At 43.4% G+C, this 27,122-nt stretch overlaps 5 protein-coding genes across 5 annotated transcripts; 3 read left to right on the top strand and 2 right to left on the bottom strand.

Annotated features, from left to right (window-relative positions):
• Nucleotides 1–507: 507 nt before the first annotated feature.
• LOC148392869 (uncharacterized) lies at nt 508–13,224 on the bottom strand. Its single transcript, XM_088385659.1, has 7 exons — nt 13,088–13,224; nt 11,046–11,149; nt 6,082–6,351; nt 1,616–4,914; nt 1,269–1,446; nt 1,100–1,194; nt 508–1,021 (listed from the first exon to the last, which is right to left on the bottom strand). The coding sequence occupies exons 4-7, from the start codon at nt 1,940–1,942 to the stop codon at nt 830–832; spliced, it is 792 nt and encodes a 263-aa protein (XP_088241785.1). The 5' UTR covers nt 1,943–4,914; nt 6,082–6,351; nt 11,046–11,149; nt 13,088–13,224; the 3' UTR covers nt 508–829.
• Nucleotides 2,408–7,292, top strand: nphp1 (nephronophthisis 1). The gene is made up of 20 exons (XM_088385655.1): nt 2,408–2,572; nt 2,804–2,865; nt 2,941–3,001; nt 3,073–3,212; nt 3,287–3,482; nt 3,577–3,678; nt 3,768–3,895; nt 3,976–4,024; nt 4,094–4,181; nt 4,276–4,370; nt 4,460–4,588; nt 4,681–4,755; nt 4,817–4,927; nt 5,012–5,094; nt 5,182–5,258; nt 5,343–5,442; nt 5,509–5,621; nt 5,682–5,755; nt 5,955–5,999; nt 6,086–7,292. The coding sequence occupies exons 1-20, from the start codon at nt 2,507–2,509 to the stop codon at nt 6,353–6,355; spliced, it is 2,064 nt and encodes a 687-aa protein (XP_088241781.1). The 5' UTR covers nt 2,408–2,506; the 3' UTR covers nt 6,356–7,292.
• Nucleotides 8,207–12,180, top strand: LOC148392870 (myelin and lymphocyte protein-like). The gene is made up of 4 exons (XM_088385660.1): nt 8,207–8,367; nt 10,517–10,681; nt 10,772–10,945; nt 11,079–12,180. The coding sequence occupies exons 1-4, from the start codon at nt 8,281–8,283 to the stop codon at nt 11,151–11,153; spliced, it is 501 nt and encodes a 166-aa protein (XP_088241786.1). The 5' UTR covers nt 8,207–8,280; the 3' UTR covers nt 11,154–12,180.
• LOC148392868 (myelin and lymphocyte protein-like) lies at nt 12,325–13,759 on the top strand. Its single transcript, XM_088385661.1, has 4 exons — nt 12,325–12,566; nt 13,099–13,266; nt 13,335–13,457; nt 13,544–13,759. The coding sequence occupies exons 1-4, from the start codon at nt 12,474–12,476 to the stop codon at nt 13,616–13,618; spliced, it is 459 nt and encodes a 152-aa protein (XP_088241787.1). The 5' UTR covers nt 12,325–12,473; the 3' UTR covers nt 13,619–13,759.
• Nucleotides 13,760–13,990: 231 nt separating this feature from the next.
• Nucleotides 13,991–18,713, bottom strand: mrps5 (mitochondrial ribosomal protein S5). The gene is made up of 12 exons (XM_088385658.1): nt 18,612–18,713; nt 18,188–18,319; nt 17,878–18,003; nt 17,692–17,805; nt 17,468–17,587; nt 17,317–17,351; nt 16,240–16,330; nt 15,865–15,911; nt 15,585–15,642; nt 14,919–14,981; nt 14,685–14,821; nt 13,991–14,332 (listed from the first exon to the last, which is right to left on the bottom strand). The coding sequence occupies exons 1-12, from the start codon at nt 18,658–18,660 to the stop codon at nt 14,108–14,110; spliced, it is 1,197 nt and encodes a 398-aa protein (XP_088241784.1). The 5' UTR covers nt 18,661–18,713; the 3' UTR covers nt 13,991–14,107.
• Nucleotides 18,714–27,122: the final 8,409 nt, after the last annotated feature.

Below are 27,122 nucleotides of genomic sequence, written 5' to 3'. Positions count from 1 at the left end.
GCAGCTGGGGGTGTGTGGGGGGGTCTTTATTTATAAAGACCCGCTGTCATTCCCTTGTGCAGCGTGGAATGCTCCCCCTCCCCTCCCCTCCCCTCCCCTCCCCTCCACATACCGGACTGACGACTGATGTGCACAAAGCCGGCTGTCAACACAGTCACGACATGTTGCTTTTATTGCACGCCACAGCATAATTACATATCGATCGCCTCAACGCAAAAATGCAAAGTACAATTGCAGAAAAGACGCGCGGATTAAGAGATAAAATGACAGCTCATAAGCTACCGTGACAAAGTATTTGAATGTTTTAAAAACAAATAAGACGATCTGTGATTTTTGCAGGTGTGTCGTGCAAACGCAGCAGTTCATGATGACGGGAAAGATAGAAATTCTTTTTTTGCCTGCGTTTTTGCATGTTTTAGTAGCAGCTCAATTCTTCACACGGTACCTTTGCACCATCTGGCGGTGGGTTGGAGTAAGACACATAGGACAGCTCCTACTGTACTGTAATATATTGGAAAAAAGTGAGCAATAACCAGTTGAAAAATAAGGCTACTGATAAAATAGTATAAAAAGCATCTGTAAAAATATAAAAGGGAAATAATGCACAATAACATTTAGTTTAACATCATTAGTTTGCAGAATTTGATGAAATAAAGAGAGTGGTCATTTGCCAATATTTCTCAAATTTATCCAAATCTAAATTCAAGAGCACAACTTTACATTAGATATATGAAAATCACATCACACCATAATGTCTTGCTCAAATGAATATTGACAATCCCATTACTTAGATTAATATATGAAGAGTTCTTGTTCTTCCTTCTTTTTGCTACCAGGGCAGTTGAGTTCCATCCCAGCTGTAGGCCTTACCTGTCTTTTCCACATCCAGTGCTTCTATGATGCCCATCAGGTACTCCACAGAGCGTTCCGTGCTGAAAAGTTTCCCTTCGGGAACGTTCCTGTGATACGGTTTAGACAAGTCGGTGTCCAATGTTCCTGGATGCAAGGAAACACATACCACCTGGGGGGTAGGATACAGCATCATTTGGTAGGCCACTGGTATTTTACTGATGTATAAATGCAAATAAGATTAAATTACCTTGGGTCGACTCCGGCCCAGCTCAATGGAAAGATTTTTTGTGGCCATGTTTAGAGCCGCTTTAGACATTCTGTAGCTGTACCAGCCGCCAAGACCTTCAGGTTAAAAAATATATATATCACGTGTATTCAAACATATTGTAGAACATGTAATGGTTCTTATATGTTACCGTTGTCGCCAATGGAGCCGACTTTGGCTGTGACGTTGACGATAATGCCGCTGTGCCGCTTAGCCTGGTCTGTTGGTTGTTGACCGAAGCCACCTCCGCCCTTCTGCAGGAGTGGAGCAAAGTACTTGGCCATCACAAGCGGACCCACCGTGTTTGTGGTCAAGGTGGCGATGATGCCCTGAAAAGAGAAAACCAGGAGTGAAAATAAACATGCTGATCGCAGAACATAGTTTGAGGAGTGACATGTGAAGTGGGGGATAATTCGAAGTTTGATGGAAGCACTTCTTCATGAGCAAGTTAAATAAAAACTGGAGTTTGGTGCTTCTTTTTACAAGTGAATGGCATACCTGTGCAGAAACATCCCTCAGGCTTGTCTCTCCTTTCCCGGAGGGGTGAAGCAGAGCGGACGAGTTGACCATCAAATCAAGCCGACCAAAGCTTTTCTTCACCCGCTCAGCTGCCTTGCGGATGTCCTCCTCGCGATTCACGTCCAGCTGAAGCACCGTCAGCCGGTTCGGGTGTTGTCCGACCAGCCCCTGCAGTTCCGTGGCCCCGTCCGGGTTCCGACACGTTGCTATGACACTCGCTGGGGGTTTGTCTTTTAAAATGTATTTGCAAAACTGCAGACCCAGACCCCGGCTTGCACCTTGGACGAGGGCCACGGGAGCCGCCATGACACCGGAATGACATAATGCTATGCAGAAGAAAGGAACATGTGTTTGTTGCGTTCATTGTCTAAAAAACGCGTGGGGATTCTAACTAACATAGATCCGTTCTCACGGGATAGTAGTAGATGAGTGTTGTTGAATGTGCAGAACATACTAAACTACGTAAACTGACTTGAAAAATTAATGCACAAAGTTTGGATTAAAATTATTTTAATTATATATTGTGCTGAGTTTAGAACGTTTAAAGATAACGAGCTGTTCTAGAAGGCAACGCGTTTCACAACAAGCGCGATACGCCTGGTGAAGGTCATCGGAGTAGTTACACAAAGCTAATTTATTTTTATTTTTTTTAACTAAGGTGACATTAGGTTTACCTTTGCACGCCAAAAGTAACCGTAGACTGGTGAAAGTGGTCGAACAGTTAAAATTTTGTTTTGAATATGAAGCGACACTGCCCGGAAGTAGACCCTCGTTGCTAAGCGACCAGCTGACCAATGGCCGCACGGCGTCACTAGCCGCTAGCCGGCATGCACAGAAATTAAAATTATGGTCGCTAAAAAAGACGATTAAATGCCATCCAAGGGAAAGGGGCCCCTGCAGGTGGTCCACAGAGAGGTGGACGACATGAGGGGAAAGGTTTGTCATCGAAAACGCAGACTTTTATGACGTTAAACTCGAGGGGGGTGTTCCTAAACACGTCAGTCACCAGCTAGCTTTAGCTTTCGCTACACTTCAGGAGAATATTTTGGCAATAATGCAATCGCAGACATTTTAAAAGCTAAGTGTTGCCCATATTTTGTCAGAGTTGTTTAAATGACACATTTTAGTGCCATGTATAAATGATTCACTTGTATTCTTTGTTCCCAGCTGGAGAGTCTGTTGAAAGATGTTAAGGGTGAGGTGGAAACCAAAGAGGAGTCCTTTAGAAGGTGAACTTCTCATCCTTTTAGAACTATTCAACATTTAAATTTGTGTTTTGTGTCTAAAAGTGTCCACTTTTAAAGATGCCAAGACCTTCAGATATCTGCAGAGAAAACACTGAAACATCTGACAAAACTGACCAAGGTGACATTTTTATGAAGTGTCTTCAGGTTACTTTGTTGCAAGACATTTACAGGTAGCGGTGTACGTTGTAGGCCGATGAGATTGCTCCTGTGGGCAACTACGACCAGAGAAAACGAGACGAGCAAGGACGACTGCACAACGTCCTGGAGCAGCTGAACAATCTCTCCGTGGAGCTCTCGCCACCGGGACCAAGCACGGAGCCATCAACAAGGTCCATAGCTTTCATGGTATAATTTCCAAAGGCCATTCTCGCAAAAACAAAAAAAAACGCCTTTTCATTCGCAGTGAAGCCCAGAATGAAGATGGCGAGGACGGAACTGAAGAAAGTGACGAGGAGGACAGTGACGAAGACACCGCCGATAAGGGGGACAGCCCCAAAAATGAGAATCAGGCGTCGACCGCACCCCCGCAGTCGGAGCCTTGCGTCTACACGGCGCTTAGTGATTTCAAGGGGGACCAGGAAGGAGATTTGACAGTTGAGGTGATGTGTTTATATAGAGGTTTGAAACTGGTTCCAAACTGGAACATTATAGCAAATTCACCAATTTAACAATACTGTTTCTACGTTGCTTCAGCGGGGCGACACGTTGAAAATCCTCAAGAAGACAAGTGATGGCTGGTGGCTGGCCGAGAATGCCAAAGGCGACAGAGGAGTGGTGCCGAGAACGTACCTCAAGGTCCAGGCTCGCCATTCAAAATATTAGGCACAGCTGCATAATCCAACAATAGTAGAGCAACAGTATCAAAACCCTTTTCTTCTATTCAGATCGGTTCTGTCCTCGGTGACGACGACGACGACAAGGAGGAGGAAGAAGATGAAGAGTCCGACGAGGCTGAGGAGGAGGGAGAGGACTCAGAAGAGCAGGAAAACGAAGAAGAAGAGGAGGAGCAGAGGTTTGATGTGATTTGGTTTTCTTCCCCTTGTGAAGTCATCTGTTTATTCATTCATCGAAAACAGACTTGCTCTTCCACAGCCGCACTCCTCACGCCAACTGGTCCACTTTACGAAAGGCTCTAACCGAGGTACAAGAAATCATTTATGACCGCCCACTCAAAACATTCGTTTTAATTCCTGCATGATTCTCCTGACAGATTGACGCTACCGATGTCCTCTCCGCAATGGGCGCCATCCCCTCCGGGTTCAGGCCCTCCACTCTCAGTAAACTGCTGACAGACGAAGGTTGGTGTCATCTGGTTCAACAAAACTTCTAAACTAGCCGCTAATCAAGATCGAAAGTACATCGTTGAGTATTGACGTGATTATTGTGTTTTAGGCGCCAAATACAGAGGAAGTCATTTGATGCAACCACAGCTCAGCCAATCACAGCTCTCCTTCAGCGACCTCTTCTTGGATCCTGACACTGGCAGGGTGAGAAACTATCAGACCATTTTCTGCCTGTGTATTTATACGAGTAACGTGGAGCCGCTGTCACTCTCGGGTTTCCTCCCGCCACGCAGGTGCGCCCACGACACCCTCGAACGTGCGTTTGCTTCACCCTGTGGAGCTGCAAGAGGATCCCCACACCCGGGGTCGGCGTCCAGGTCCTTAGCAGACACATCCGACTCTGCGCCTTTGATGGCACTCGGGTTTGTCGAAGATATTCTATTCATTATTATGATATTTTATCAATCAGTTAAGTCCTCTGGAAATTTTAAATGCTGCTTTTGTTACACTCCAGGTGCTGAGTAACATCCACACAGTGAGGGCCACCTACAACCCCAAGAGCCCCAAGACCTGGCTTTTCTCTCCACGGGTATCCAACACACACAGATATTAAGCAACTTCACATTCGACTAACCCCATGTTTGTCGCAGACCACCGGCATCCTGCCTACCCTCCTGGACGGAGACTGCTTCCTGCGCTGCGACGGCGACAGCCCCGATCTCGGGATCCTCTTTGAGCTCGGCGTCACCTTCATCCGCAACGTAATGACAAAAACACAAGAGCGTAAATCAAAGGCGCTGAGCCGAGCAGTCGTTTGAAGGCGCTCGCTCTGTGCTTTGTTTTAGTCCACAGGCGAGCGAGGCGACCTGAGCTGCGGTTGGGCTTTCCTCAAACTAAACGACGCTGCAGGAAATCCACTCCCGAACAGGTATCTTCATATTTCGTATAACACTACACTCGATAGCAGCCTACCACATTTTTTTTAAATTGATAACTAAATTGTGTTATTGCCCAGGACGTACGAGATGCCGGTGAGCGGCGGCACTCCTTACGAGAAGGACGTCGACATGGAGGGGTTGCTCCCTCGATCATGTAAGAACGACGCACAAACCTGCTCCGATCACAATTACGGTATTATAAAAAAAACGAACTTTAAAAGTGTTATTTTCTTTTCAGCTGCGACTGGCGTGTTCCAGCAGATGCTCAAAGCGCGGCGACTATCCAAACTCATCGTCAAGTTCAAGACGCCCAGCAGCCGCATCAAGACGCAACTCAGGTGAGAGGTTTGACGTGCGTACGAGTGTGTGTGTAACTAAACGGCGAGTACGTTTTCCTTCTACAGCCTCCTCCCCGACACGCTGCTGCACTGTCTTAGCTGCGTCCCCCTGCTGGCCATGTACAGACAACTGCTAGCCGACGAGCTGCTGGTGAACCGGCCCACCATGCAGAACGCAGGTAAGACACACACACATACACTTTTGTTTCCGCATCACCCCTCAACTTTCTTTTGTTCAGATTTGATATTCAGTCCCGTGGTTGCCACCTTCCCGATCCTGCTGGACCAAGTGGATCTGCTGGATGCGGTCAGAGTGCGTATCCACTTGGCCATTTTGTAATTATTATTTATAAAACGGTTTTCAAGGCTGATGTTTTAAGGGAGCAAAATGAGAGCCCCTCTCTATAAAAGATTGAATGTTGTTAAAAAAGTAATCAAAATACAATTGTAACATTGTAATTGTATATTGATTAGTTTTATGCTGTAATAAATACGTTTTTTCAAATTTTCAGAGTGCCTGGATGGATGCGGAAAGCAACATGAGCAAGGCGCAGAAGGTGTGTGGTACTTGGTTTCACCTATAGAGGGAGCTCGCCTACCTAAATTGTTTTGTGTGTGTGTGTGTGTGTGTGCACGTACTCAGAGAGACGAGGCACAGGTGAAGCAGGAGTTCACAAAGGTCTTCCAGTCGTCAGCATCTTTCTTGCTGCACACGTCTTCTTTCCCGCCCCACCGTTGGGCCGACACTCCATCAGAGGAGCAGCGGTCCCGTCTCATCCTGTCCACTCTGGAGGCGCTCAAGCGGACCCGCGGCCAGTCGGAGAGCTTGGAGGTCCTGGCCGACCCCGCCCACTCTCCCCTGGCCTTTGACATCAACGAGATGACTTTTGACCTCCTGCGGGTGGCGCGCTAGAGCAAAAGAGAGAACACAGCAATATTAAACTTTTATAATGAACACATTGAGATCAGTAAAAAAAAAAAAACACTTGTATATATTTTTGTAATGTTTGTAATCAAATGTAAACTGCACATTACCATAAAACTTTCTAACTACAAAATATCTTGTGAACCATTACAATTGTTTTTTTTAAATTTAAATCACATAGCTATAAATGAATGATTTAGTTTGGCACATTATCCTCATTGTCCAATCATAAATCGTCGTGCTCACCTGCTCTGATTTTATAGCACATTTTTCTAGGCTTGCCATTAACGTGCTTACTGAACTGCATCCTTCCACTTCCACCCATAAAGTCAACATCACTCACTGTGTGTGTAGTGTAGAGTTATGGGGTACCAAAGGAGTGTTGTGTGTTAATTATTAGTGGTAGTGTGCGTTCTTTTTATAGTTCCTTATAAAAGGAGCCATGTCGCCACTCACTTGGTCAGTCCACTGGAATGGCTTCAGAACATTTGTTTGCTTTGGTCCACTTTTTTTTTTTTTTTTTTTGCGTGAAGTCTCAGCTTCCCTGCTACGGCTACAAAAACTTTCTACTTATTTTTCTGCTTGTATAGATTGAATTCAAAATTGACAGTGCTGGTGTGTAAACATATTATTTCTCCCCCCCCGGACTGCTTGTTTGCTGGCAAATAGAGCGTGTATTTCCACATTCCATTGCCATCCCCCAGGTGACCACACCGTCTTCTGTTTTTTTTTTTTTTTTTTTTTACCCTCATAGGTCACTATTATAAGCCCAGATAACAACAGCACAGATTTACTCTCGATTTTCCTCCAGTTTGAAAAAAAAAAAATCCCTTTTCCGCTTTAACGAGTTTGGTGTGGAAGAACAGCTAAAAGTTAGTCGGTGCGGCAGACTTTTTTTGTACTTAATAAAGGCGGAAACGGTCAACTGTTTTCTATTTTGGTCGATTTACTCAAGTCAATTGAAAACAAAAGCAAAGCAATAAAAAAAAAAACACAAGTGGTCATCAGGAAGTTTTGAGCAGGTTCAACAAGAACTGAGTAGTGACAAAAGATTAGGCAGGATTGGGAAAGAAGAGTGTGTGTCTCTGTGTGTGTGTGTGTGTTTGTGTGTGTGTATGAGTGTGTCTCCTGGCAGCGATGCATCCAAACACAGTGTAGGTGGTTTCGACGGTAACAGATTCCAAATAGCTGCAGTATCAACAAGATGGGGTGTACAAAACGGTATTTGACACGGGCGGATTAGGACTCGTTATAGGAAGTCGCCAAATGTGACAAAAGAAAAGTTCAATAACATGGACTGAATCCCAAGCTCACAACTTGTTTGTTTTTTTTCCTTCATTTTTATCAAATGTAACTACTGCCTCTAGGAAGCATGAACCACCTGTTCCGATACTTTTGTCAACATCGTTCAACCCATGCTTTTATTTTGGAGACATTAACCAGAGGATAAAAAAATATACTCCTGTGAGTATTTTGTTCTGCTCTGTCTGCATTTGTTGTGGAAGATTTTGTTCAAATATACATTTTACAATAGGCAATGCTAATTTCGTTAGCCCGTCTATGGCATTTTGCATTGCATGTTAGTAACGAGCTAGCAGACTAATCCTGTTTTATTTTGACACGTTCAACAGTCAAGCGACTTGCATCTCCTTTTCATGTCCCACATGCACAATTTGCCTCACAATCACTTTTTGTATGTGTATGTAAACAGCCACTTTGCCTCTTACAGGCCCTTCTACAAACACACACACACACACACACACACATGCACACATGGATGGTAGGCGGAGGGCAGGTGGTGGAGGAGGAGGTGCGGGAGGCGGCCTTTACGTAAAAAGCATATTAAAAGCGGCCGCACATCTCATTCTACATAAACACACACAAACACACACATTGATAGTGCGTTTAGGACTATGGCCTCCACCACGTCGGCAGATGTTTTGCCCACCGGCGGCAGAATCTTCACCAGCATCCCTGACTTGTTCTTCATCCCGGAATTTGTGAGTCGTTTTGGTGACTTGGGATACGGAGATGTGCGTCGCGCATTGTGTTGTTTTTTGGAGCTTGTTGTGTATAGTTGTCTCGATTTTGCTCTCAAATGAGGGGTGAGTGTTGCTAGGGGTGTCGAGGATGAGCGAGGCTGACCAATCAGGATAAGGAGTTTGGAAAACTAGAACCAGGAAGGATTTAAAAAAATATATTTTTATTTTTAAATTCATTTTGGTTGATTTTTTTTTTCAATATTTTATTTGCACTCTTATACTTAATTTTAGGTTGTTTTTATGTTAGTTTTACTTATTATTTCATTTCCAATCGAGTATTATATCTTTATCGTGGCACCATGGCAACTAATACATGGACAGTTGAGGCCAGTCCATCACCATAGCAACAACAATAAAAAACATAGAGAAACATCAAAATGTTCAAATGTGCTATCTAATATCAGGACATTGGAGCATTTTTGTGCAGACTTTAGCAGGTTACTGTTGACTTTTTGGTTCATCGTCACGTTATAACGGTGACAAACAAAACATTTGACTGAACAAATTCAGACAAACTCGTCGAGTCAGCTAAAGTTCGGTTATGTCCCCGAGCGGGAGAAATGTATGACACAGAATATGTACTCAATTTGGGAGAAAGGCTTTTCAAATGTTTTATAGCGTTAAATATATTTTTTAGGGGGATATTATGTGCTAATATCAATTTTTGCTTGTAATGAAAAGCACATCTTCTTGAAATGATTGCGTGAAATAAAATAATCTGAATTCAACTTTTAAAATGTATCTGAATCCAGATTTTTTTTTGTGCAACCAGTTGACAAAATTAAATTGAGTATTTCTTTTTATCGAAACAATTTGTTATAATTAAATTTGTGTTTCATAAAATTGGTATTTTATTAACTTTTAGAGCTAACTTCCTTTCGTTGGAGGCAATTTTTCTTTTGTGTAGTAGAAAGAGAGCGATTAAATCTGTTTGATTCAGTTGGTGGGGGGAAAAAAAAAAACCTCAAAGAGGTGAGAGAGGGCGTAAATCGAAACCGGGCATCTTCTCGTCTCCTTTTACGGTGTGGGCCGGTCGAGTCAATCATTCAAAAACCTGCCAGTCTGGTTTTTGGACAAACGCGGCCCGTGTTTTCTGACAACAAGTGGTCGGAGCGCGGCAGACTCGAAATGTTTGCTTTTGGCGGCTGGGATTTAGCCGTGAGACTCAATAAAAACGCGACCTGTGCTTATTTGACATTTAGACAAATCTAATGGCTCACCACCAAATAAAAATGTGACAAAAAGTCAATTCTTGCGGTATCATGGTTCATCGTATAGACATCTCATCTTTTTAGGATTTTGTTTGTCTATAACATTTCTCGTTGTATTAGCATTAAGCTAGCAAAATTAACTCAAATTATAAGATTTGCTTGAAGCATGAATGTGAATGTATTTAAACTGCTTAGTGCCGACTAGCCAACTGACTAAGCTATCTTAAGTGCTATTTTTTTGTCTATGCAAACTTTTGATTATATTCCAATCTCAAGAAGGGGGCGTGCCTAAAGAAGTGGCCAGTGAGTGCAAATACGAGCCAAGAAAATTCCTTGAGCGGAAATCCGAGATCAAATAAAGCGTTTCATATTTGAGAAGTACACAAAGCCGCTTGTAATATTCGGGGTGTGGCTCCCATTGTGTGCATACACGATAAGAGAAAAAATTGCATACAACGAGGAATATAGTAGACCATGAACCACATGCTGCTTCACCAACATCATTTCTGCTCTGGTAAATGAGCTCGTAGACAGATTGGTCATTGTGTGTGGTCACGTGACTAGACCAGGTGGCACTAATTCTGCCAACAATGCCGCCTTTCTAGTCATATCTTGGAGTCAAATCCAACTTTTTCATGCTTTCATGAACAGGGCTGAAGAGTTAAATATTCACCATTGTGGATTGTGTCCATGTTAACATCTCTCATTGGGAATGTTTGTCAAAGGAGGGCGAGGTGGGGGCGGTTACGCCTTTTTGAAGGCTTGTCGAGTGCCCTTATGGTTTCCTTTAAGAGATGCCGACAAGTGCTAGGAGCTGTTTGATCACCGCTTTAACTACCTCAACTTTGACTTCGGCTCATCTTCCCAAACTCTGATCCATTTTATTTTTCCGACAGGTTTTTGGCGGTCTGGTGTGGATCCTGGTGGCGTCCACTCGAGTGTACCCGGACCACCCGCTAGGCTGGGTCATGTTCGTTTCCGTCTTCTGTTTTGTCTTCACCACGCTCTGGTTCTTCCTCTTCCTGTGCGGGGCCAATCAGAGCAGTGTCTGGCCAGCTCTGGTAAGACACACCTACCCCGAACACCGATTGGCTAAGATTGAAGTTACGACGAGCGGAATCCGATCATCATTTCACTCCTCCATCTCGCAGGACACGTTCTACCATTTCTTGGCGGTGGTGTTCTATCTGAGCGCCTCGGTGATCCTGGCTTATATTACCGTGCTCAAAGGCTGGGGGGTCACCATCAACTCGGGGGGGACCTTGACCATCGTGCCCCTCATCGGAGAAGGTCTTAAGATCTACAGGCTGGACATAGCCGCCGTGGTAGGATGTCTCAATTAAGTCATTTTTTTGTCTGATGTAACATTCATTCCATATTCTTAGAGAAGCAGCTTTTTTTTTCTCGACTTTAAAAATGACTGACCTGATGCTGATCCGTCTTTGTGATGTCATCCAGGTGATGTCATACCTGGCCACGCTGCTCTACTTCCTGCACGCCATTTTCTCCGCCATCCGATGGCACAGAGCCTAAAGGGGACGACCAAAAAAGATGTCAAACGCTTCATCCGGAAGACAGAAACACTTATTCATGCTTTTATTCTCATTATTATATTCATACATTCTTTTATAAGCTGTTACAGACAAGTTGCAAAAGTCACATGACTGAATGAGCGGTAAACAAACTAAATGTCACGTGTGAGGTTAACTAATCAAATCTGCAAAAAATATATCAAATTATGAAATATTTGGCATCCTAAAAGCATTTTTTTTTTTATTTGTTGTTCAGATTGGTATTAAAAAATATCAAATTACTTTTTATGTCGTGCAAACAGACACTTAAGTCATCGTCACTTATATTTTTTGGACACTTGAAATATGATTGTTTTCATTAAATGGAGAACCATTGCAAAAACATTTCCAACTTCAAACATAATAAAATAGGATTTATCTATTAATCTATATACACAATATAACATAAAATAATGTATAAAAATCAATGAAACTCTTCAAATTGTGCTTAAATTAAGCATTTGTAGCACCGCACATGCACCATGTTAAAATAATGAATTTGTCTGGAATATAAATCTGAAAGAAAAAAAATACAAACAAAAACTAAAAACAAATTTTTTTTAAATGCAAAAAACTTCAGTGCAGCGCATCCACCATTTTCAAAGTTACAATTGTGTTTTTTATAATTGCCGACTAAACTGTCAGTGACCCAAAAATCGTTTTATATTTTACTAACAAAACCACCTGTCCATTTTTAAAATAAGAATTGAGCTAAATAGATGAAACCAACTGTCGACATTGACTCGACAATCTCGACGACCTTTTCCGACACGTGTATCCAAAATACATTTTCTTCCTTTTGTGTTTACAACCAAACCTGTAAAACATCCTCGAGCTTTTTAATCCTACTTTTCATTTCTGAAAGGCTGACTATAAACATCACGTCCGAAGGAATGTTCCAAAATGATTGAAAACACTTACATGTTGTATATATTTGATTGATTTCACGTATATTTACACAATGTGAAATAAAATAACTAGATTTCAAACGTGTTGAAGGCTGGATCTTTTATCGATGTGTTGGGATTCTTGTCCAGTGTGTCAAACTCAAACAAAAAGAAAACAAGATTGATATTCCATCCGGCTTCACTGAGGCCCCGGGGCCACAAAATTTCACCTTAGCTGTTCAAAAAAAAAAAAAAAAGAGGGCGTGTATGAAGATGAGGGAAACACTAACAATACCAGAACAGGTTTGGCAGCCAAATTGGCCTCACTAGCATTTCCACCTCCTTGCTGTTTCTTTAGTCCCCACTGATCGGAACAAAGGTCGGACTATTCTGGGATGGCGGCGACCACTACCCAGTCCATGGGAAGTCTGCCAAGTGGACTAGCAATATGCGTGACCGTGCCTGATTTGTTCTACCTGCCTGAACTGGTGAGTGACCTTCACCGATGACGGCATTCAGATGTGAAATGACGTCATTCGTTTGATTTGACGCAAAAAAAAGAATGTTAGATGAAATTGATAACTTCTCTGAAAAGGGATGACTAACATGATCTGGTTGAAAGAAAACTGGTGGAGCTAGGATTTTTTTCCTGGGGGGGCAAGACTATCTCAGGGTCAGCAATTTTTTTTTTTTTTTGCAAACCCAAAACATAAAGCTTGATAAAAATCCAATTTAATGTGGAAAAAAATCCCGGAAAAATCTGAAAATACCTAAAAGTCAATCATGTGGCACCTGGAGGACCTAAGCATATTTTTGGTGGGGGGGCAGTGCCCCTGAGGCAACCTCTCTGGCTCCACCACTGGTAACGGGAAAAAATAATATTCAGGCACTTCTAGCTAATATGGGAGGTGCATCTTCACCTACTTTCTGGCATCTGACAAATGTGTAATAAATTCATGATGACAAACTAAAGTCCACCATGTGAGAGAAAAGCACAAATTATTTTCACCTTACGTGCAGGTGACGGGTGGGCTGGTTTGGATCCTGGTAGCCTCCACCCATGTGGAGCCCCCCAACCCTCTGGGCTGGGTGATGTTCGTGTCTGTCTTCTGCTTCGTCATGACGCTCCTCTGGGTGATCATCTTCATCGCCGGGTGTCACAAGAACAGCTCAGCGTGGGTCGCTGCTGTAAGGCCACACATAAAGGGAAATAAAAATGAAATGAGATTGGGATTAATTTATTTTCTGTGTGTTAGGATTTTGCCTATCACTCTTTGGCTGCGTTGTTCTACCTCAGTGCTGGGGTCAATTTAGCCTACATCACCTTCGTTATGAAATTTGGAGAGCTCAGAATCTACCGGATTGACATTGCTGCTGTGGTAACATTTACACACACAAAAAAACAAGTTTATATTGAGTCAGTTCTTTTTTTTTTTTTTGTCTATTGTATTTTTGTGTGTTGCAGGTGTTTGCCTTCATGGCCACGCTGCTCTACTTCATTCACGCCGTCCTGTCGTCCCTACGATGGAAACATTTCTAAAAAGACAATTTGATTGTTGAGCAACATTTCAAGACCTTTAGCATTTCCTCATTAACCTGCACTAACTTTAGCCATTTATTTCTTTTCTACTACTTTTATACTTTCAAAAAATAAATCACGTTGGTCTGACTTGTTATTCCAGCCCTGGACCGCTTTTTTTATTTCCATGTTGGATACATCAACACTGACATTTTTGCAAGTGCCGTGCATCCTAGTGAAAATGTTTGACCGATATATATACAAAATTAGGTGGATAAGTAACAGGACATACAAAAAAATTCTCAATACCTGGAATTGAAAAGGGAGTCCGACATTTTGATGAAAAGAGCCCCTCGAAATTGAGCATGAAAACAAAATGTAAGAATGAATCAGTTCATTTTCAAGTTGCACTTTATTTCAATGCATAACAGAAGAATGTCGGCTTGTAATTATGATTTTCATAATATTTTATACAACAAAAAAAAATAAACAAAATAAAACAAAGCAGTTCTACCAGATGGTGCGCTTGACACCAGCCCAGATGGAGCGTTTGAATCCCTGGGAGGCACGCACGTCGTCCCAGTGCAGACGCGTGTCAGGGATTTCGTCCTCCGGCTCCGGTTGGGCCTGAGCCCCGTTCTTGGGGGACGCCACCACCACGGGCAACAAGCCGCGCTCCTGCCGGAACTCCACTACGTGGAGCTGTTTCTTCTCCGCTAGCATCTGGTGGGTTTCCTGGGAGACGCATGAGGATGGCGGCGGTGGTTGGCAGGGTGACCACGCGCTTTCTTGCAGGTATTTGTGTGTCTATATATTAGTCTAATATTACGTCCAAAAATATTGCTGGTGCCGTTTTAAATATTATATTTTTTTCCATATCTCAGCAGGCTACTTTTTGTTTCTTCCTATTGCTTTTAAATGTCTTCGAATATTTTGAAATGTCAATCGACGTTCTTTTAGCAATTTTAATAAGATACTTTTGCTGTCTTTTTCTTCAGTTCAGTTTCGATGCGCTTTTGGTTGTTACCTCGATTATCAAAAGGTGCACTATAAATAAAGCCTTACTTAGCAAAATATGAACCTTTACCTGCTTGGCCAGGCCAGCGAAGAGCGCTCTGGTGATGTTGAGCATGTTGACCGATCCTTCCACTTTACAATACATGTCTTTCAAGCCAATCAGCTTGCACATGGTGATGATGGCGCGGTGACAGTGAAGGCCGTAACCTGGATGGGCACATCGGAGGAGGAGATGAGTTAAAACGCTTTAGAAATCGTTCAAACTAGGATAATAATGATTCGGTTGGACGAGTCGACTGAGTACCTTCGTTTTGTTTCTTCATACGGAGCGTCGTCCTCTTGAACTTGGATTCAATGTCATGATAAACTGTTGACAAACAGAGATCAAATTTAAAGACAACAAAAAGGTGTCATTATATCTTTGACCACTGGAAATTATTGTGAATTGCTCGTCGCTTTTCTAGGAGTCTCCTCAACTACCGGCTGCTAATGTTTTTCTGTTTTTGATGTCTTGAAGCATATATTCTTTATCCTCTGCAAAAAAAAAAGGCTAATGTGTTTTGATGGCTTTTTGCGTAGGCAAAAGTTGTTCTTTTCAAACTGTCGCATTTCTCTGTCTGTCTGCCGCCTATCAAAACAAGTGTCACGGAGCTGCAGCTTGTTATTTGCGTTGCCATTCCTTTCTTTTCTTATGTTCTTCATCCTGCTCGCTGATGACATCATGTGTAAAAAAATATTTAAATGTCAGACAAAAAGAGCTTTGGGCACATTGTGTGCTTTATGATCGAGCAGAAAACAATTACCGCTCACTTTGTTATGTCATCATGTGACGTTGACTAGCGGCGAGGCAAACAAAAATGCCTTGTTGACGTCTTCGATGGCATTTCGGGAGCCAATTACTTTTGTGCGGCGGGCGATTTTGAGACATTTCTCCTCCAAACAACTTCTCAAAACTTGCGATTGTACTTACTGGTGTGGTTGTTGTATCGTTCGATGTAGTACAAGTAGTGGATGGCTCGATTCTTTGCCTGCGCAAACACACGCACACAATAGAAGCAATTCCGACTCCAACGTCAATAAAATACAATGAGAGACACTTCAGAGTCTGCGCTATAAAACATCTGGTTCAAGAGCCGATTGAAAAACTCTTGCTTTGACAGGACGATTACGTCCGGCAACAAGTGAAAGAAAAAAAAAAATCAATGTTCAAGGTGCTTATGATTTCAAAGAGTAATAATCATTGCTCTCACCTTCCTCAGAGCTGTGGGTCTGTCTGCTGCCTTCCCCAAGGCAAAACCTGCGCACAAAATGGAGCCCACCCCATTCACACCTTGTAACTAGATTGAAAAAGAACTACCCATTCTGCAGTGAAATTGTTTTCCTTTTAATCCATCCTGTACAGATCAATGTTGTATTAAATGTGAATCGAGAATGGCGTACCACACGGCGCTGAACTAAGTCAACTTTAGCAGAACTGAGACTTAAGGTGCAGAGACAAAAAAAATTCATATAAAATCCTAAAGGGCATTGAAATGGGATCATTCAAACACAATTATTTACATAATATAAGCAATGTTTGTGGTTTGCATTGGCATACAATTGAAGTCCCGGGTGAGTGTATATACCTGCTGCGCCTTGGCCGTTGCCCACGGCAACCAAACAGCTAATGGACCTCTTCCTGCCTTCCTTTGCTGTCATGTTGAACACGCTTTTCACCTGCGGCACAACAATCGCTAAAGTGAGACATTCAAACAAGTATAAAATGGCGTTACAAACACTAGGGGGCAGCACTGAAATTGCGTTCTTGATTTTAGGCTGAACCCAACTTTATTTCAATGTTTTAATTTTTTTTTATCTGTGTGTACGCTTTCTCTTCCAATGTGAGTCAACACAAATGTCAAGGTTGCACATTTCACTAATAAAAAGAAAATACCAATTTAATAAAGCTAAACCGGGGCGACTGGCACCCTTTTCTCTAGCCACATCCTTCTCCACCGCACTCACTAACTTCTTTTTGCCTGCTCCTCTTCACCGACTGCAGTCTGTCATTGCCTGCTGATGTCATTGTCCTTGGGAGCCCGGCCTTTTTATTCCAGTAAGGCTTTTTCATTTCATTAGGCTACAGTGAATGTGCATGCGCACAGAAAAGCACTCAAGTGGCCATCGGGGGTAGTCTAATTCCTGGCAGCAGGGCTCTTTATTCATGGAGGGCTCTAGAAGCGGCAATAAAACGCACACGCACATAAATTAATAGCATGTGTGTGTGTGTACACTAACAAAAGAGAATTGAGGGACATATGTAGATATATGCCAAAGTGGCAAACGAGCAAATGCTCATTGAGTTCGGGTTCGATCCTGTTTACCATCAGCACACCCATACGGACACACACATTTGCAATTTTGCATTGGGACAAAAATGGTACATTGCACGCACACACACTGAGACCATTATACCTGCACGCACAAATGAAGAGACACACCTTCTGTCTACACATGCATAGATCAGTACGCCATTGCGCACACACACACATGACTCATTTTTTCCTTTTTAGCACCTAAATACAATTTGTACGATGATGTCAACAGTGGTTAATCCATTTCCTATGGCCGCAGGGCAGTTGAAATGTGGGTAGAGCGGCATTTTTACTCTAGATTTTATTTTTTAATAATAGTGTGACTGCATGCTAACAAATGGCACTCACCTCAATGACACGAGAATCGAAGTTTTCATAGGTCTCTGCAAAAAAAAAAAAAGTATATATATTTGTGCCTGTACTTGCATCTTCTTGTGACTAAATTATTTTATTCCATACAGTGATTTAAAAAAAAAAAAAAAAAAAAAAGTCAATGTACCTCCATTAGGTCCTGGATCAGGGGGGCCCAGACTGATGCCCCCCCAGGAATTCCCCGTCCAGCCTCGCTCCCGCTTCACCTTCATCTTCCTCCTCTTCTCCCACTCGTCACGTTGACGCACTGAAAGGGAAGAAACGACATCAACGTATATTCCATTTCACAACATCAACAAAAGAGTGTGTTTGTTCATGTAGAAAAATGTCAGCGTGTATGTGTGCGCGTACCGAGTTCAGCCTTCACTTCCTGCTGCTCTGCCTGACCTCTCCGGCCCATACTCTGCACGGTGCCGTCCTTTAACACGGGCATGTTGAGACCAGGCCACAGGAAGCCTCCGTGACCTACGCAGTCAAGTCAGGGACAAAATAGTCTCTTAAAGTTAACTCATGAACACTTCAGAAGTCCAAAGTCACCTTCTCCGATGGTTTGGCCTCGGTTCAGATCGCGCCTCAGTTTGCGTTTGGTTCTCTTTCCTCTGCCCTTCCTGGCGCCAGCTCCAGACTCGGCCAGCACGCCTTTCCAAAGCTCTTCGGCCGTCACTGGCACACATGGAAATGACAACGCACTTTAGCAAATGATCACCTTGCAAGATCATCTTTACTCCTGCACAATGTACTTGCTTTCACAAAATATCATTCCCTCTATTGGTGCTACCGTTTTGGTTAGCAACGCAATTTAAAAGGGCTCAGCAGGTAATGCTTTATGATGATAACGTGTCCTTACGCTTGTTGAAGAAGCTGCCGTGTCTGCTTGGCTGCCAACACCCGACGGGCACACAAGGTACTGCGGGGGTCGCTCGACTGAGCAGCTGGCATCCATGGATAGCGCCACCTATGGCGCGGAAGGAAGATGTACCTGAGAAGACACCGAGGCGTTATTCGATAAATACACACAGTCAGAGTTAGTGGAAGTGTATGCTATTCTTCATCCCTCCACTACATTGTAGACGCAAAAATAGCAAGAGCAAAAAAAGGACAGACGCTTTAATAGAAGTTATATGGTTAAGTCGCCAGTCATGACAGACGGATTATGCGGGATTTGTCCCAATTAAAACACAGACGTGACATTTTAAATCATAATCAATATCATACAACACATATACACAATAAATTAGTCCAAAAAATGATATAAACAAGGAATACTTCACCTCCAACAGTGATGCGGAGGGCACAACACACGCGTATGGCCGCCGCCATTTTGGATTTCCGACGGGTCCTCAGAAGGCAGAAGAGAGGTGGCCGAGCTTTGCCTGTTCGAAATTTGAATATTTACAATAACAATTTCGTTAAATATATTTTTTCTATTCTATATTATATTCTTCTTGTTCATTTTATTTTGCATTATTTTATTTGTAATATAGGATTTGTATTATAGAATTGTAATTTTATTGTACTACTTTCTCACTCATTTGAAAATAATCATGTGTTTAATTAGTAACATTAATAAAGAAGAAAACTGAAGAAGAAAAAAAATTACAGACTCTTTCAGTCAGATGCTTCTGTGACATTGAATGCATGTGCAAGACCCCGCAGAGCCTCATTTCCCCTTTTTGGCATCAATTATCCAATCAAGGGACAAGGAACAATTAGAAGATGCAGAATAAATTGAAGTCACAGATGAAACAAACGAATACAAAAAGCCAACTTTTAACTATTCCTCGTCAAATGGATGCTAACGTGAGCCATTATACGACAATAACCCCTTTGATCGCCGATCAATATTCGTCCACCTGCATCCTGAATAACAACAAAGGTCATTTTCATGAATCCAAGCTTAAATGCACTGTCATTGACTTTCCACTTCAGGCCAAATGGTAAATCTTTGTAAGCATTTAGTGGCGAGCTAACAGTCGATTTTAAGCTTCTACTTTCGAGCTGATATCATCAGGTTTGTGCTTGGGTCTCACACTGTATCTTCTTCAGTATTATACTGTTGTGTCATATTATCTCCCCCTTCCAAAATGAGTGTATCACGACTCTGCCAACAGGCACTGAAAGCTCAACTTGTGATGTCACATTGAATAAACACAAAGAATTGACTTCAAGGCATTATTTGACTCTTTGGCCCTACATGGAAAATATTTTAAAAGTTCCCGATACAATTCCTATAGAACATTACAAGCACATATCCCAATACTTTTTTTTTTTTCCGCATGGAAGAGTATAAGACACTGTTTGCTCTTTTTTAAACGGCAACTTTAGCTGGGAGTCCTAAGCATATGAAGCAGCACTGGCCTTCATTTGCTCTCAAGCGGTATAATTTTAATTCTTTTTGGCATGTGGCTACTACATGCTTGCTAGCTTGAGGGGCAAAAAGCATGTACGCCGCTATTAATATGAACACATCACTATCTCACTGTGGTCCCATTTTATGTCAATGTCAGAAAGCCCAGCAAATCTCATATCAGCTCTGTAAATACAACTATTACTAAACATCATTTCTGATTTGTTTTTTTGTGATTTTTTGTTGTTTGGTAATGCTGCCACCAAAGTGTAATAAAAAGTATTGTTTCAGCAGTAAGATGAATCGCAAACATTTGCGACGAAGCTGACATAAGAATGATGGTGTTAACACGCCAAAAAGTCAATAAACGAGAGAGCAAAAGGCCAGAGCAGAGAGCAAGAGAGTGCCATAGTCCCCTAAAAAAAATCAATAAGTAATTTTGCAGACAAACATCCTCAAATGTGACACAAGTGGATGCCCCAAGGTGGATTAATTCCTGCTCAGCGCCATGATTTTCCCGCTACTATGCTTGATTGAAAATGTGTGAAAGATCCAATTTTTTTTTTTTTTAACAACACCTCGTATAGGTGGGAGAATGATTATTTTTTGGGCAATTTTCCCACCTCTGGAGAAAGGTAACACATGCGCGACAATATCACATCTTGTGACGGGGACGAAACAGCGCCTTCGGTACCCTTAGATAACGAGCCACATGCTGCTTCACCATGTCCTTAGAAAAGCACCTGTGATTTCCATTCAGGTCAGACAGCTTTATTCCCATTCCTGCGTCTCTCGAAGCAATAGCGTCTGACGTCATACGTAGTGTTCTGCTCCTCGTGAGAATAAAAACAATCAGTGCGCGGATGAAAACATCAAACAAGGTTTTTTGGCTGTGGGCAAAAACAACATGGACACTGGCTATAAGCCATGAATCATTGATGTATTCAAAGGAATACAATATAATGTGCGTGTGAGTGTGTTTGCGTGGGAGCCGGTGGCCGTAAAGCCATGTTATTATCAGCTTGTCAGCAGAGTGATAAGTGGAGCTTTTTCTGAACGCCATATTATGTGTGATATTCATACAAAAGGAACAGCAAGATATTATAACCGCACAAACAAGCAACATATTGTTTACCTTTCTTTGAAAGTCAAAACATTGGCCGCTTTAAACTTAGGAGTGGAAAACTTGGTAGACGTTTACAAGTGTGGACATTTTCAGGTGAGCATGGCAAGGATGTTGACACTTTGATTTATGGCCTCCTCTTCCGCATCACTTTGAGTCACACGTTTTGAATCACACGTTTGAATCACACGACGGCGCTTGCAACCTTGAATGGCTTCTCAAACAGCTTTGTGACCTGCTAATGAGTGCGATCGCAAGATTTTTGTGAAAAGGTAAAATTACTCCAACCTGTCAATCATCATTTTCTCATTCCTTTATTTTACTTAAAATAATGATATTAATTCACACGCACTAATACGCCGAATATTTAATATTTATACATTTTAGGTCGAATAGCACCAAGTACAGATACCTGAAAATGCTATTGCAAATAGGATGGTTAAAAAACAAATTATGAAAAAATTGTTTATTTCCCAATGGTGTCACCAAGGGGAAGCATGAAATAAAAAAATGCCGCCCCGCCCGTGCCAAAAAGCTCTACTACCAATGTGGTCTCACTTTCTCATCCTCAGAACAATTTCAGGAGTCATTGATAGAAGCCACTGGTGCAATGATGCTGATCTCTCCATCAGAGTTCAGATCAGTGTGTACTATCCGCCTTTTCCGCTCTCTAAATCACTGTCATAGCTGCATATACGATATGTGCAGTAGAGCGTGCCTCTGAAAGCCATCAAATCAGGCCTCACATATCAATCGTGAGATGTATGAAAACGTAGGTAGAGTTTTTGAGATGTGTAGACATTTAACAAGCACTCCGAGGACAATAAATACATAAATGTTAATATTATTATTTAAGTATGGTGACGTATATTTTGTGGTACACTTTAGAAAAATCTATTTGAAAGTGGACCTAAAAGTAAACAACTGATATGTGGTTGCACAAGTGTGCACACCCTCCTTAAAATTGGAAAAGAAGTTGTGTTCCAAATCAACCAATCCCATTCAAACAAGTGTTGAATGAGCAGCTGCCACAATTCAGAGTGTCACAATTTAAAGTTCAGATAATCTAGTAGACTTTTCCGGATGTTTTTATGCTTTCGAGAAGTGACCTGAAGGTTTCGTCCGAACACGGCTATGCGGAAGCAAGTGTTGATCATCACTTGTGTGTTTCCTTTGAACACACACATACACACCCAAATTGCATAAATAAACATATCCATATGTATATATGTATGTATGTAGGCAGTTTTAATCCATCACTTTATCTGATGTGACAGTTCCATTTTCTCGCAGACGCAGAGCTGATTCGATTTCTGACGAATTCCAGGCAAGCGCAATTTGTCAACTCTACACATGCACGTATAGCTAGTGGTTAACTGCTACACCACTAAACTGGAGCTCTAGAACTGACAAGTATCTGGTTAGCTTAGCATCTGTAGAACACTGGTGACATCTCCCCTTCCCAACATCCTCCCCTCTTTTTTGTCTGTTTTCATATTTAATAAATAGTCAGTGACTGTATTTTTATGCACTCCAAATGCATGAGGGACTTTCTGCCCATTACTTCTCCCTCCTTCCCTCATGTTCCACTTTTTCATAATCGCTCCATCATTCATGCTCTCGTCGTCCTTCTTTTTCTCTCTCTCCATTCTTTGCTCAATTTTGACAGTCCATCCGTCTTATTTTCCTGCCTGCTTTGGTCACCGCTATACTGTCTTTGATGAATACGAAAACAAAAGACAGCGCTGATCCTAATATTTTGACCTCCCTCAATAATAAATGTCTCTAAATAAACACAAGGCAATTTCATGTTTTTCTGAATGTCCCATAAACCGCAACTGTTTAGTATTCATTAAAGACAGTATTCAACAAACCAAGCATTTGGTAAACATTTGAGGCATTTTATTGACAGAAAAAGAATGTATAAAGTGGATGGACGCCGTTTCATGTTCCATGTTGGAAGGGCATGCACATGGCTGTCAGCCCAGCTTTGGTTTCCTCCGTTCAAGCCTCTGCCCCGTCACTAACACTTATCCTGATCAATGGGAGTGCAAAAAAAAAAAAAAAAAAAAAAAAAATCAATGCATGAATGAGCAACATCTTAAACTGCGCCACTTTTGCCACCAGGGGGCGCTGTCAGCTGACGTAGCTTTACAATAGAGCAGGGGTGGGCAATTAATTTTTACAAGGGGCCACATGAAAACCCTGAGTTGTGTCAGAGGGCCACACCTACGATAACTTAAACCTGCTCAATTTTCTTCCATTGTAAAATGCACTAAATTATTTATTTTAAATAGTTGGTACTGGTAATTAGAAGAATATAATTATTCTGTTTATGTTTATATTAAGCTATGTGAAATTGTGGTGTAAAGGTCAAATAAAAAAACAATTATTAATCAGTACAATTTATTCTTAACTTTAACTTTTCCTCATGATGAGAGAGAAAAAAAAGATAAATAGTGATAAATTGATACATACTGTATCTCCTGCGATATACATTGCTTGCATCGAGTTTCCTTTAAGTTCTAAGTATGGTTCTTTCCAACATTCCAAACGCGTGCATGCTAGGTGAAATGGAGACTAGAATTGTTCAGTTCCACGATCACGCAACGTATCGGATGCACTGGTCTCGTAGGGCGGAACATGGCCGCAACAGCTCCAAGCTTTGGAAGCCAACTCTCCATTTCTTACATCTGCTCAGATCACTTTGCGGAAAGTACGTCATTTTGTTTTATTGACGTCAACATTCATCTGTGAGGTATACTGGATGTAGTGCTATAAGGTACACATCCACCATCAGAGGACGCTGGCATGAGTGGCTCTCATAACATTTGAAATGTACTCTTTTTATTTATTTTAATGTATGTGATTTTTTTTTTTTTTTACAAGTGTGGGCCAAGAGCCTGTAATAAAATTTATTATTATTGCTCAGATATTCCCTTTTTCTTCCTGCTACTCTGCCGTGACCTAAGGAATGCATAATTAAACAGCTTCATTACAGTATGTTTGTCCAATTACTAGTTTCTAATAATTAGATTGTTCACATATCTACAATTATAATATTATTATATGATGCGCTACCATGGCTGGCATCTTCTCCGTTTCGTTATAATGGCCGCCCGGACATGTGACGTTAATGCATTTCGGCCTCACGAGTCTAGTGGCAGCGGACGAGGGAGGCTTTTTGGCGCCAAATAATAATGACCGCCCAGACATGTGACGTTAATGCATTTCGGCCTCACGACACCCACCCAGCCCGCCAGCCTCACGAGTCTAGTGGTAGCGGACGAGGCTTTTTGGCGCCAAATAACAATGACATGTGACATTAATGCATTTCGGCCACTGAATTTCCCGCCCTCCCCTGTCCATATAATATACACTTGCTCGGCGCGCGTTACACCCCCAGTCAAAATAACAGGCTGCCAGAAATGTCAGCGTTTACCTTGGATTATACTGATCGCGGGGATTTAATCGATTCTCCGCCCGCCTGCCGTCTCTACGGACGGTGGGCAGCAAATGCAGCTGAAGCCTGAACACGGTGAAGGCTTTATTCTATTTTTATTTATCGGGGGATACCCCGCGCGGTGACGGCGTCGTCCCGTTAAATGTTCCTATTCAGTTGACGCACGGAGGCGCAACTGCCGTCGGCGTTCAGGCGATGGCCAACGCTATATTACAGTCATGACAAAAAAAAAAAAAAAAAGAGGAATAGTTGAACAACAACTATGACTTATTTAGATCGTCTGTCGACGTGTTACTCCACGCTTTGCTAACCTCAGTGGCGGATTCCATGATGTGTCAGCTGGCCTGGGCAATCCTAAAACAAATTCAAACATGCAGACACAAATGAGAACTAGTGTGCTACTCCACGCTTTGGTAACGGTGTCAGCCCCTCAGTGGCAGATTCCATGATGTGTTAGCTGGCCTGGGCAATCCTAAAACAAATTCAAACATGCAGACACAAATGAGAACTAGTGTGCAACTCCACGCTTTGCTAACGGTGTTAGCAGTTTCCATTATGTCACAATGTTCAAGATTCAAGGGTTTTTATTTGCCATGTCTGAGGCTGCCAAACGAATTCGACTTTGGTAAATCACAGCCTCTGTTCAACATTTAGCTGACTAACAACAACACTCATGACATGTGAAAAATGTCAAATATTCTCAAACATCCCCTGGTCTTAAACTCCCAAGAGGGCAAGGCCTTGCCTTGCCTTGCGCTTGCCTTGCGCTTGCCTTGCGCTTGCCTTGCGCTTGCCTTGCGCTTGCCTTGCGCTTGCCTTGCGCTTGCCTTGCGCTTGCCTTGCGCTTGCCTTGCGCTTGCCTTGCGCTTGCCTTGCGCTTGCCCTGCGCTTGCCCTGCGCTTGCCCTGCGCTTGCTTTGCCTTGCGCTTGCCTTGCGCTTGCCCTTGCGCTTGCGCTTGCGCTTGCGCTTGCGCTTGCGCTTGCCTTGTCCTTGCCTTGTAATTGCCTCGCCTCGCCTCGCCTCGCGTCGCCTCGCCTCGTACTTGCCTTGACTTGCCTTGACTTGACTTGTACGTGTACTTGCCTTGCCTTGTACTTGCCTTGAACTTGCCGTGCCTTGTACTTGCCTTGTACTTGCCTTGTACTTGCCTTGCCTTGCCTTGCCTTGCCTTGCCTTGCCTTGCCTTGCCTTGCCTTGCCTTGCCTTGCCTTGCGCTTGCCTTGCCTTGCCTTGCGCTTGCCTTGCGCTTGCCTTGCGCTTGCCTTGCGCTTGCCTTGCGCTTGCCTTGCGCTTGCGCTTGCGCTTGCCTTGTCCTTGCCTTGTCCTTGCCTTGTCCTTGCCTTGCCTTGCCTTGTAATTGCCTCGCCTCGCCTCGCCTCGCCTCGCCTCGCCTCGCCTCGCCTCGTACTTGCCTCGTACTTGCCTCGTACTTGCCTTGCTTTGCCTTGACTTGCCTTGACTTGCCTTGACTTGCCTTGTATGTGTACTTGCCTTGCCTTGTACTTGCCTTGAACTTGCCTTGTCCTTGCCTTGTCCTTGCCTTGCCTTGCCTTGTAATTGCCTCGCCTCGCCTCGCCTCGCCTCGCCTCGCCTCGCCTCGTGCTTGTCTCGTACTTGCCTCGTACTTGCCTTGCTTTGCCTTGACTTGCCTTGACTTGCCTTGACTTGACTTGTACGTGTACTTGCCTTGCCTTGTACTTGCCTTGTACTTGCCTTGAACTTGCCGTGCCTTATACTTGCCTTGTACTTGCCTTGCCTTGCCTTGCCTTGTACTTGCCTTGCCTTGCCTTGTACTTGCCTTGTACTTGCCTTGCCTTGCCTTGCCTTGTACTTGCCTTGCCTTGCCTTGCCTTGCCTTGTACTTGCCTTGTACTTGCCTTGTACTTGCCTTGCCTTGTACCTGCCTTGTACTTGCCTTGTACTTGCCTTGTACTTGCCTTGTACTTGCCTTGCCTTGCCTTGTACTTGCCTTGCCTTGCCTTGCCTTGCCAGCCTTGCCTTGCCTTGCCTAGCCCTCACATGGCCTTGCCTTGCCTTGCTTCGCCTCGCCATGCTTTCGCCTTGTGCTTGCCTCGCCCTCCCTTGCGGTGCCTTGCCTCGCTTTGCCTTGCCTTGCCTTGCCTTGCTGTGCCTTGCCTTGCTGTGTCATGCCGTGCCGTACCGTGCCGTGCCGTGCCAGCTTGTGCTTGTGCCTGCCCGTGCCTGTGCCGTGCCGAGCCTTGACGTGCCGTGCCGTGCCCGTGCCTGTGCTTCCGCCCGTGCCTGTGCCTGTGCCGTGCTCTGCCGTGCCTGTGCCTGTGCCTGTGCTTAAGCTTGTGCTTGTGCTTGTGCTTGTGCCCGTGCCCTCGCCGAGCCGTACAATACTGTGCCGAGCTTGTGCCTGTGCCTGTGCTTGTGCCTGCTTGCGGCTGCGCCACGCCTGTGCTTGTGCTACTGCTTGAGCCTGCAAGCTTGTGCCTGTGCTTGAGCTTGTGCCAGCGCTTTGCCCGTGCTCGATCCTGTCTGTGCTTGTGCCTGTGCTTGTGCCTGTGCTTGTACCTGTGCCTGTGCTTGTGCCTGTGCTTGTGCCTGTGCCTGTGCTTGTGCCTGTGCTTGTGCCTGTGCTTGTGCCTGTGCTTGTGCCTGTGCCTGTGCCTGTGCTTGTGCCTGTGCCTGTGCTTGTGCTTTTGCCTGTGCTTGTGCTTGTGCCTGTGCTTGTGCTTGTGCCTGTGCTTGTGCTTGTGCCTGTGCCTGTGCCTGTGCCTGTGCCTGTGCCTGTGCCTGTGCTTGTGCTTCTGCTTGTGCTTGTGCCTGGCTTGTGCTTGTGCTTGTGTCTGGCTTGTGCTTGGACTTGTGCTTGTGCTTGTGC

The sequence above is a fragment of the Syngnathus floridae genome, chromosome 9 (genome assembly GCF_059516105.1).
Source record: "Syngnathus floridae isolate MCC-2025c chromosome 9, RoL_Sflo_1.0, whole genome shotgun sequence".
In the NCBI taxonomy this organism is placed as follows: domain Eukaryota; kingdom Metazoa; phylum Chordata; class Actinopteri; order Syngnathiformes; family Syngnathidae; genus Syngnathus; species Syngnathus floridae.
Note: the sequence above shows the minus strand (reverse complement) of the source record. Positions and strands in the feature narration are given on the sequence as shown.